This window comes from Carassius gibelio, chromosome B9 (genome assembly GCF_023724105.1).
Source record: "Carassius gibelio isolate Cgi1373 ecotype wild population from Czech Republic chromosome B9, carGib1.2-hapl.c, whole genome shotgun sequence".
NCBI lineage: Eukaryota > Metazoa > Chordata > Actinopteri > Cypriniformes > Cyprinidae > Carassius > Carassius gibelio.
This window is the reverse complement of record NC_068404.1, coordinates 12,708,883-12,720,817: the sequence shown is the minus strand read 5'-3', so window position 1 is coordinate 12,720,817 and position 11,935 is coordinate 12,708,883. Positions and strand designations below refer to the sequence as shown.

The 11,935-nt window shown below is 35.5% G+C and overlaps 1 protein-coding gene across 2 annotated transcripts; it reads left to right on the top strand.

Annotated features, from left to right (window-relative positions):
* The first annotated feature begins 1,092 nt into the window (after positions 1-1,092).
* Positions 1,093-11,700, top strand: cmss1 (cms1 ribosomal small subunit homolog). Of its 2 annotated transcripts, none has more exons than XM_052565608.1 (9): positions 1,093-1,232; positions 7,715-7,848; positions 8,777-8,854; positions 9,191-9,326; positions 9,409-9,468; positions 10,563-10,665; positions 10,751-10,899; positions 11,011-11,099; positions 11,453-11,700. In XM_052565608.1, the coding sequence occupies exons 1-9, from the start codon at positions 1,184-1,186 to the stop codon at positions 11,534-11,536; spliced, it is 882 nt and encodes a 293-aa protein (XP_052421568.1). In that variant the 5' UTR covers positions 1,093-1,183; the 3' UTR covers positions 11,537-11,700. The 2 variants fall into 2 exon arrangements, with proteins under 2 accessions (XP_052421568.1, XP_052421569.1); XM_052565609.1 differs by having other exon boundaries at positions 1,169-1,232; positions 9,194-9,326.
* Positions 11,701-11,935: the final 235 nt, after the last annotated feature.

The following is an 11,935-nucleotide window of genomic DNA, read 5'->3' as shown; positions in this document are numbered from 1 at the left end:
AGAAAGAAAAAAAGAAAGAAAGAAAGATAGGAGACAATGGGAGAGAATGGTTGTAATTAAGGGCAAATTACAATGTTGAGGGTCTTTTTCTCTCTTCCTTTTTGTGTGTGATTGTGCATGTAAATGTGTATTTAAAGGTTGCACTTGAAAGTCCAAGGCTGTAAAATATTCCTCCTCGTTTCATGGACCAAGTTGAAATTGCATAATCGTAATTCAGTCACATAAAATGCAGCTTCAAAACTGCAGTTCATGATAACAACTTGATCTTTACTGTAAAATTCAAAGACTCTACAGCAGTATCTGGGACAACAGCATTACAACAAACTTGCTAGGCAACCTTCTCTCTGTTGCCAAATGCTGTTGAATAATTAGATATGGCTTTAGAGGATTTCTGCAAAATCATTTCCATCTTTGGTCAACTACAAGTGATCTCTGTGTTAGACGAACAGCCTGTGAAGTTGCTCTCAGTGCTGTACGCTGAAGGGAAACAGATTTTTAATTCATGTTTGTGATGAATTAATAATTGCGTGCGCGTTCTTGTGTGTGTGTGTGTGTGTGTGTGTGCGTGTGCGTGCGAGCGCTTGGAATGGCACGGAATGAGAAAGAAGGAATTATAGAGTTATGACCCGTCAAACAAGCGGGGAAAGTGGAACAAACGAACACACACACACACAAAGAAACACAAACACATTTTAAATGATCCTTCCCCGTCCAATATTCACACACACATTCATACTCAGAGAGAGAGAGAGAGAGAGTGTAAGCATCCTGCAGTGTTAATTATAATTGTATAGGACTCAGCGCCGCCTAGTGGTTCAGATTTAATTAATCTGAATACCGCATGGAACTTAACAAATAAATAAATAAAAAATAAAAACCACACTGTCTCGGTTTCTTTTACACGTAGACCTATTCTGGGTTAAAAATTTAAATCCCAAATCAAGTCAACATTCAATCAAATAAATGAAAATAATAATATAAATTTTGAGTAGTAATTTTAGTAGGTTTTTTGTTTGTTTGTTTCAAACTATAAAAAAAAGTCGTATTAAGAAAACCATTTTATTTGACGGTCGTTTTTTTCAATACTCTTGTGTTTGTTGGTAGATTCGCGACGTTTTTCTGTCAAGGCGAATCTGCCGTGCGCAAACTGCAGGCATGCGATTGCGGTTTGACCGTTTGAGACATGGCTGATGATTTGGGAGACGAGTGGTGGACCCAGGGCGACAATTCAGGTAGCAAACATGTTTACTATGTGAAACTACATAGTCTTTTGATTATTTCAGCTATAGTTTGTAGCGTACTATTTGTATCATGTATTTTTTTGCTCTACGCGTGTCGTTTTGTAACTCCCTGCTGTGCCAGTGCGCTCCCTGACAAGGCTCCGTTAGATCTTTAAAAATTCAGCTGGAACTTACACGAAACTCCTGTCAGTAAACGGGCATCATTTGAAACTTGGTTAGTTGTGTATTCACAGATCTATGGCTAATCATCTCTTGCTAGAATCAGACTGCTCAAAACACGTGTTTACACGGCCAACAGTGCATCTTGGGATATGTAGTTTTCTTTCATGTAAATAATTGCAGTTCCAAATTTTTGTTTCTTCGTTCCAGAACTGGGTAGATTACTTACAAATTGTAGTCCGTTGCTAATTTCAAATTATATTTTAAAATTTGTAGCCTAGTTAGTAAAGTAATCCGTTACATTACGCATTTTAGGTGATGTATAATCAGACTACTTTTTGATGACTTTTAACTTCTCATTTTTCACATGGATTTAATTAATAATCTTGTACCATATTCATATAAAAATACAAAGAGTAAGGAAATATGTTCCTTTGACTGTTATTAACAACATGAAGTACAGTAAACTACATTACATCAAGGTTTCCCAAAATGGGGTTTGTTACGTTTAATGAAAAGCTAATAATTAAATTGTAAAAATATTAAATTACAATAAATAATTTAAAAATAACAAATCACACCACTTAGTAAAAACATATAATATTTTATTTGTTTAATTTCTTGTGACCATTAACCAGTGTCAGAGAACCGTGAACATGCAGATATGATACTTAATTATTGAATTATTTATTTTAAAATCTCAGGCAGGGCTTCAAGTAAATATATTAGTTGAAAGAGGTTCAGATGACCAAAAAGTTTGGGAATACCTGCATTGCATATAAATAAGAAATAATGTACATTTGTGCAATTTAATGTGTTTGAAAGACTAAGGCTGATAATACATGGGGCAACTTTCTCTGAGTAATGTTGCTCGGGCACTTTACCATTGAGAATGGGTAACACATTTTATTCTGGGATTCTGAGTACTTTAGATTGGTTGTGTCTCACCTGGTTGCCCGTTTACAGCAACATTACCCAAAGTTGCCCCATGTATAATCAGCCTAAAGCCTTCTGAAGACAAAGCGATGCATGGTTAAATAACCCACTGAGTGATCATTTAAATAAAAAGTAATGTGTTTATCACTACTTGATTCAATGTATAAGCATCAGGCTATTTTAGGAAGGAACATTTAAAAGATGAAACCGAGGTATTAGGGAGAATCAATAAATAATAGATAACAATATGAATAATATGTAGGCTAATCAATAAAAAATAACTGTAGTCTGATTATGAGTATGTTGTAATTTAATCTAATTACAAACCCAAATTACAAATTGTGAATAAAATCAGAATGCAATGATGTGGAAGTTTCAAATGTAAATATTTTATTTAGAATACAACATGGATGACATATCAAATGTTTAAACTGTGGAAATGTATCATTTTAAGGGAAAAATAAGTTGATTTTAAATTTCATGGCATCAACACATCTCAAAAAAGTTGGGACAAGACCATGTTTACCACTGTGTGGCGTCCCCTCTTCTTTTTATAACAGTCCGCAAACATCTGAGGACTGAGGAGACAAGTTGCTCAAGTTTAGGAATAGGAATGTTGTCCCATTCTTGTCTACTACAGGCTTCTAGTTGCTCAACTGTCTTAGGTCTTCTTGGACGCATCTTCCTCTTTGAGATGAGCCAAATGTTTTCTATGGGTGAAAGATCTGGACTGCAGGTTGGCCATTTCAGTCCCCGGTAGGGATGTTGCGGTGACAGATTTTTTCCACCGGTTAATCGACGTGTGAAAAAACCGGTAATCCCGGTGTCACCGGGGTTGCGTGTCGGGGATTTCGGGTGGCCAAAAATGCGGTCGTGCAGACGTGCACACGTCTCAATTTACTTTCACTTTAATTAGCGGCAATTCAGTAGCATTTGTTTGAATTAACCATGGGTTCATAAATTTTTTTCTTAATAAAAATACACAAAACAATAAGACACTCGCTTGTATTACATATTGCAAAATGAATAATAACTTAACACACTGTGCAAAAACTAAACAAAAGCACTTATGAAACGCCTTTAAAGTGCATTTATTAACAAAACAAACCACTGCACACATCGTGGAGGTATCAAACAAGAAATTATATAAAATATTACTATAATAATATAAATTATATAAAATTCACTATTCGTTAAATAAAGTGCCTGCCTTGGCTTTTTCAGCAAAAAAAAAAACACCGCACATCCATCGAATATGCAACGAACAAAAATCAAACACATCCCTGTTGGCATTTGGTTTGAATCCAAAATATTTCGAAATAGGTGCTTTTGCATTTCGCTTTGAAACCAGATCTTCCGCCATCCTTTAGCTCGCCTCACTCTGCTCAAATGATAAATGAAATCGGACACCTGCTGCTTTACTGCGGCGCTCGTTCCGCTCACGCTAAATTACGAAGGCACGTAGTCACTAACTGAATTAAGTGCTTTATTGCTATAGGTTAAAACTTGGGGACGGTGCCAGTGGTCAAGTGCTATGACCGGTAGGTGGGTTAAACACCGTGTATCACCGGTAACACCGACTATCGCAACAAGCCTAGTCCCTGGTAGGGCTGTGTGATTAATCAAAATCGAAATAAAATCGCGATTTGAGTGTGCGCGATTTCTAAATCGCTTTATAGCACAATTTTCCGCGGCCCTGACCTCCTGCAGTAGGCTATGTTATCTGAACCAATCAGGATGCAGCGCACCTAAGTGGAACGCGAGAACAGAGCAGACTGGGCATATGCCTAACTCCAGGTTCACACACTGTCTGTGATGCGCAGCCTTTTTGTTTTTCGAGCCAACTTAACGGATCATAACGTTCACAATGCACGCAGTAAAAAGATGAGAAAAGAAAAGGTTATAAATAAAAGGTGCGAAAAGATTTAATATCTTGCGCGTGAGCACAGGGAGAGTTGTGAGTGCACAGGACACAGGTTGAATGAGAGGAGACACGTTGTAAGGCAGCATATATATACAGTCTATGATCTGAGAACGCGCGTCTGGTTTTGTTAACAGAGCAAAGGAAATCTGCGTTCGAGTCAGTGATGCGCGGGTTATGAGTCATCCAAAAATATTTTTAATGATATTCGGCTCGCTGTCGGTCGGACCCTTTGAAATAAAAATGCCAGTTAAACCTTTGTCATTTATATAGTACTAGACACATTTTTGAAATACATAGTCCTACACTTTATTGGCTGAATAACTGGCATGAAGATGAGGCACGAGCTCGGTCTGCAGGTAGAGATGGAGGCGGCAAAGAAGACTGCATGGGGAGCAACGTCGCTGTTTTTGGTAAAACATTATTTTGATGACTTCATTAAGTTTTGTTTTATAGAAAACTATTTTTAAAAGATTTTCGTTTTGTATAAATTGTATCTTAATTTTATCAATGTTTTATAAATCAGTTGCTTGTATTTAATAAATAAGAAGCAAATTTATAGCCTAGCAGACAATGTAATGAGGCGCCAGCACGATCACTTGCATTGCAAGTGAACTAAACTCAGCGTGTGCCTCACAGATTTGAGAAATATAAGCTATATATTACAGAAAGCTTGAAATGTCTTCTTTTAAACGGAAATATTCAAACCAAAATAAATGGGCTACTCTCTGATGATGTAATCCATATGAAATGTGCCTTTCTCTCTGACATTCATGTCGAGTCTGCATCGTCAACTTCATCTTTGCAGCGACACAGAAAACACCAGTTTATTACTAAACAATTAAATGACTCCTTGCATATTTTGGAACCAGCAGGCCATTCTGGATTAAGCGAGACCCCACGGAATGAGTGAGCGGATCGGGATATTCAGAAATGCGCTCACGAGCCCGGATCGGTATAAACCTGAGCCTCAATGTCTGCTGCTGACCTTGCAGAAACATACAAATAGACATATTCAGACTAGATTATTTTAGTACAAATTATGAGTTTACTGACATTTTTTTTTATAATTCTTGACAAAATTATGATATATTAAGTCTTGTTTTTTTTTTTTTTTGCCTAGTTAGTTTTGCCTACGTTCCTATGGCCCATTGACGCTACGATGAGAATTTAGTGCTTTTTAAAAATGCGAGTCGGGTACAATATATATATATATATATATTTTTTGCGGTCGGAGTTGTGGGTGGGTTATTAATACATTGACCCACGCATCACTGGTGCGAGTGGAAAGATTCGCCCTCGCGCATTATTTTAATGTGCTTTCGTGTTACAATAATGCATTCTCGTTGCTGCTTCTGAACCGCGTACACATAACTTACTGTATACGCACTGCAGATGGAGTAAGTGACCCTTGGGCAATACATATATTGGGCAAAACATATAAAATCTGAGGTACCGCTACAGTGAGCTCTATGAGCAATGCATGGAGAAAAAAAAAGAATTTTGACTTATGTCTGTTCTAGAGACATTTGATAAAGCTCTTATTGGTTTTCTTTTGGAAATATGTTTAAAATTTGTACTGAATGCATTTATGACTGTAAAGCATGTTTATGTTTGTCAAAATCGTGATTAAAATCGAAATCGCAAAATTGATCAAAAATCGTGATAGGTTTTTTTTGTCCATATCGCACAGCCCTAGTCCCCGGATCCTCCTTCTACGCAGTCATGATGTTGTAATTGATCCAGTATGTGGTCTGACATGGTCATGTTGGAAAATGCAAGGTCTTCCCTGAAAGAGACGAGGATATCTAGAACTTGGATATACCTTTCAGCATTGATGGTGCCTTTCCATATGTGTAGCTGCCCATGCCACATGCACTCAAGCAAACCCCATATACCATCAGAGATGCAGGCTTCTGAACTGAGCACTGATAACAACTTGGGTTGTCCTTGTCCTCTTTAGTCCGGATGCCATGGTGTCCCAGTTTTCCAAAAAGAACTTAAAATTTTGATTCGTCTGACCACAGAACAGTTTTCCACTTTGCCACAATTTGAAATGAGCCTTGGCCCAGAAAAAAGTCTGCGCTTCTGAATCATGTTTCGATATGGCTTCTTTTTTGACCTATAGAGTTTTAGCCGGCAACGGCAAATGGCACGGTGGATTTACTGACAATGTTTTCTGGAATTATTCCTGAGCCCATGTTGTGATTTCCATTACAGTAGCATTCCTGTATGTGATGCAGTGCCGTCTAAGGGCCCGGAGATTGCAGGCATCCAGTATGGTTTTCCGGCCTTGAGCCTTACGCACAGAGATTGTTCCAGATTCTCTGAATCTTTGGATTATATTATGCACTGTAGATGATGATAACTTAAAAATCTTTAAAAAAAAATTATCTGAGAAACTCCTTTCTGATATCGCTTCACAATTTTTCCCCGCAGTATTTGAGGAATTGATGATCCTCTGCCCATCTTGACTTCTGAGATACACTGCCACTCTGAGAGGCTCTTTTTATACCCAATAATGTTTACCCAACCCAGTTGACCTAATATGTTGCAAATTGGTCCTCCAGCTGTTCCTTATATGCACATTTAACTTTTCCGGCCTCTTATTGCTACCTGTCCCAACGTTTTTGTAATGTGTAGCTCTCATGAAATCCAAATGAGCCAATATTTGGCACGACATTTCAAAATGTCTCACTTTCAACATTTGATATTGAACACATTTGATTTATCTATATTCTATTCTAAGTTTTGAGATTTGTAAATTATTCCATTCCTTTTTTACTTACAATTTGTACAGTGTCCCAACTTTTTTGGAATCGGGTTTGTTCAAGTACTTAATTTAACCTGTTAACTGTCACCCTGTCCCGAATATGGGACGCCTACATTGACTATACTATATTACAATCAAATCTAATCTAATCTTGACAAACTATATATCGTTGGAAAGGTCTAAGACTCCCAAATATATATTTTACCAATATTTTTTGTTAAAAATTATGTAGGAAAAGTAATAGATTAATTTATGACAAGAGTGCACCCTCAGAAATCTACATTACAAAAGGAGTTTTGACCTTTGTTAAAAAAAAAGACTTCCTCGTTGCCTTTTTCTCTATCACATTTTAGAAATCATCAGAAGTTATATATCACTTGAAAACATAAAATCTCAAAATTCATCCTTTAAAACCCATCAGACATTGCATTGCCATGTAAATGGCACATCAAAATCATGTTACAAAATGTTTTCAGTCATGAATTATAAAAATTTAGGTTTGTATCATGCACATTCAAGTCTATCTTAAAAAACGTGATTGACAGTTAACAGGTAAAAAAAAAATCTGATTACATTACCCAGCTCTGTTTAGTTTTTAATAATAATTTGGTGTTATGTGCATTGTGATGTTGTTGTGGTCTTCAATCAGTTTTCATTTCCCTTGCAAACTTTGCTTACTCACAGATGTGTCAGAGGTAGAGGAGGACACACAGCCACTTGAAGAAGAGCAACCGAAGAAATCTACCTCAAAGAAAAGGAAGGGTGAAAAACAGGTTCAAGACAACACCAAGAAAAAGAAGAGGAAGAAAACAGTTAAGGTAACACAAACAATATTTCTGGTGGTGATGCTTGTGAAGCCATTAAAAATATTTTCTGTCAGAATAGTGTGTGGAAGTTGGGTTCCATTCATGTTATCCATAGGAGAATTAATTATGAACAATAACTTAGCCAAAAGAAAGCCACTCATTTGAAGCACTCTGAATTACATTATCATACCATGTTTTCTTGTGTTCTCAGACTTCTTAAATATTTGTATATATGCATATTTTGCATCAAACTTAAATTTTATATTTTGTATTTGACTGTCGCTTGCAATTGTAGTTAATTCCCTTATTATAGCTGTTATGTACACTTATTTTCAGCTAAGTCTGTATGTTCTTATCTCTTAGTTGGTTGGTATAGTTTATGGCTTATAACCCCTTTAACAGTGACTTAAACCATGGCTTAACCAATGCCGTTGGTTTTGCAATTCTGTTTAGTGATACTAGAATTACAGAAATGACACGTGAGTTAAAGATTCAAAATTAAAGCTTGCTTAAAATGGTTTTGCCTTTAGGCTGAAATGGAGCTTATTGCCAAATGAAAAGTCCCCAAAATATGTTCAAATAAAAAGTGTTCACTTTGTCAAGCACCAAAGCTCTATTCAGTTGACCAAGCACAACAAAATGGGCCAGCTGACCAATTAGAGCAGACTGGGTATTTTAGAAAGGCAGGCTTTAAAGGGACAGAAACAGAGAAAAACAATGTGTTATTTTAACTTTAAATAATGTAAATGTATTCAATCAGACCCCCAAAATAAAGTTATTAAGTTGTAAATGAACATACACTGGCACTTCAGAACATGTAGAAACCTCAACTTTGTGAGTAAGTTTTTCATCAAAGAGATGTCTTTGAGACAAAAGGTCTTTGTGAGCAAAAACAGAACCAGGGCATCTTTAAGTAAAGAGTGTATTACTTTCCCTGCAGAAAGAATGTTTCATCACACAGGAGAGATCAGAGGAGAAAGACGATAAGGAGTCCAACAAAAACAAGAAGAGAAGAAAGGTAAGAATTATGATTCACATGTCGGTAAATGTTACTGTAGATGTCAAACTCTTCTGCTGCTTTGCAATAGATTTCACTTCATGCTTGATAAAAAGGGATAAAAAGACATGATAAAAAGAGCAAACTTTCTACAGAAATGCTTTGATTTCACTAAACATAATTTGACTTCTCATTTCTCATTTTGGTTTGCATGCAGACAGAGAAACTCTCCTTTTAAATTATATTAGAGGACAAGGTTTATCTTAATTCATTCATTCCTTTTCTAGTCACTGTTTCTGTCCCTGATGTATGTGATGTAAAACATGCTATTGTTGCATAATTCTCCTTTGTATTTAGAAGAAGAAAACCATCACAGATGTTCTGACGAGCGCCGAGCCGGTGCCGGGCTCTCCAGCTGACCTTGTGAGCCTTTTAAAGAGTCACCACAGCCAGACCCGCTCTGTTATTGAGCAGGAGGAACTGATGCTAAGCGGTGAGTCCATTAATGCATGTTTGTGGTTTCATCTGGGTCTGGATAAGGAAGTTGATTTTGTTTGTGTTCTTTTCTGTTTCAGAGTCTTGTTTCCTCAGCTCTAATGACCTTACACATAGCTTGTCTTCCTACCTCAAAGAAGGTGAAGTGCCTTTTTATGCACTTTTATTTTATGTTTCACTTTATGACCCCCAGCCCCAAAAAAAAGATTTCCAACCAGGAGTATCTTGACTGTAATTTTGAATATGTACAGAGATTTCCATATTGCAGAATTTACACTTACATTAAGTAAAAGTTTGGAGGTTTTGAAAGAAATCTCTTAGGCAAATATTGTTAAAAAAAAAAAAAAAAAAAGAAGAAAAGAAAAAAAAGTAATAATAATTATGACATGTTTTAAATGTAATTTATTCCTGTATTGACAAAACCGAATTTTCAGCAGTTAATAATCCAGTCCTCCATGTCATATGATTCTTCAGAAATCATTATAATAAGCTGCTTGAGCTCAAGGAACATTTTGATTAACTCTTTATTGTAAGGTGTCCTTGTTACACGTTATGTGTGCCTACTATTATAATAACAATTTATTATGCTTTACTACATGAAAGTAACCCTAACCATATATTAAATACATGTAATTAATTCATATTATTCAGTACTTAAATATATAATTACACTGTAACAAGGACACCTGTAAATAAAGTGTGACAAACATTTCTTATCATTTTCAGTGTTGTAGATGGGATAGTTCACACAAATCTGAAAAATCTATATTTACTCACTCTGTTGAACACAAAAGAAGATATTTTGATGAATGTTTTCAAACTGTTTCTGTTTAGCCATTGAATTCCATAGATTTTATTTCTCATCTTATTTTACTTTCAACCGACAAAAGAGACCTAGACAGGTTTGGGGCATCTTGAGTGTGAGTAAAGGATGACCGAATTTTCAGTTTTGAATGAACTATACATTTAATATTTTTGTGGTAACTGTGAAGTCCCAGTCTTCTAAATGATATTGTATAGACAATTCAAAGGGCTTTATTATTGTGTAATTGTTTTTTTTTTCTTCATTAACTAACACAGTAATCAACAGCTTTTTGAACAATTAGTTTATTTATATATATATATATATATATATATATATATATATATATATATATATATATATATATATATATATATATATATATATATATATATATATATATATATATATTACTACTATTTTTTTTTTTAGTTTGTCCAAAGTGGGCAAAAATACAGAAGCAGCACAGCCAGACCCGTTCAGTGGTGTTGCTCATCGTTTGCGGATCTGCTCTAAGGACGATTGATCTCATTAAGTGAGTCTCCGATTTCCTATTTTAAATAATACAGCGTTGCTTTCTCAACCGTTAAGACTTTTTTTCCCTTCTCTTTGTGTTTAAGGCATCTGATAGCGTTCAAAGGACAAGCTAAAGTGCTGAAGCTGTTCGCAAAACACATCAAGGTGGATGAACAGATAAAGTTACTGAGTAAAGGGGTGACCCATATTGCTGTTGGAACTCCTGGGAGAATTTGTGCTCTGTTAGAGAAAGGTTTGCTTTGATGCTCATTTCTTGAAAATCTGTTATTTTAACCAACTTTAAAAGGTTTTTTTTATTATTTTTTTTTATTGCTTGACTTGACTTGTGATCCTTGTACTCTAGAGGGTTTGACTACACAAGGACTAAAATATCTGGTTCTGGACTGGAACTACAGAGACCAGAAGCACAGGAGAATGGTGGATATACCAGAGGTAACACTCATGTGCTTCTTTCAGATGGGACAGACTTGTTCATAATTGAATTACAAAGATATTTTTAAAGAGTTGTAATCCTGATAGCAATGAATGTGTAATGATAACATAATAACATATTAAATGACTTGAACTTTTGTCTTTTTTTATGCAAGAATTGTTTTGCTATTTGCTGTTGTTAGTCGTCCACAATAATATATTTTTTAAATATATTTTTTTAATTATCCAGGAAAAGAAAGACTAACTTTTAAATGTTAATATCTGAAAAACTAAACTTTATTTTGATTTAATTCTCCTTAAATTGTATCTATTTTGTGATAACTGAAAAAAAATCTAATCTGTTGTTGTTTCAGGTGAAAGGAGACTTGCTGAAAATGATGGACCATGGTCTAATTCAGAGCTGCAGGGAAGGAACAGTTAAAATAGGACTCTTTTAAACTGATACTCTGCCCTCTGTTATTTACACATACATTACACGTTCATTTATTTGTTCAAAATGTGTAATAGAGCTATTGCGGTGTATTGTAGTGCCATATGTCTGCTGCATGAAAATGTTTTTTATGATTATAAATTAAAAGAAAATCTGATTGGTCAAAAAAAATATCCTTTTTTTTTTTTACTTGTAAACCATGAGCCCCTCCCATGATAGACTGTTCATCCTTCATTCACAATAAAGGCCTACTGATTTTTGCAATATTCTGTTGCAACACACAAACTCAGGCACCAAGCACACACACATTCACCCATATGCTGCTCCCACACATTACACCAGAGTCCAGGAATGAGGAGAGACGTTCTGATGGAAAAGAATGTGTGGAGTGCTGGGGAAGTTTAAC

Coding starts and splice junctions, on each gene's coding strand:
- cmss1 (XM_052565608.1), top strand. CDS start 1,184: ATGGCTGATGATTTGGGAGACGAGTGGTGGACCCAGGGCGACAATTCA. Junction 7,849..8,776: donor AGAGGAAGAAAACAGTTAAG/GTAACACAAACA, acceptor CTTTCCCTGCAG/AAAGAATGTTTCATCACACA. Junction 11,100..11,452: donor GAATGGTGGATATACCAGAG/GTAACACTCATG, acceptor TTGTTGTTTCAG/GTGAAAGGAGACTTGCTGAA.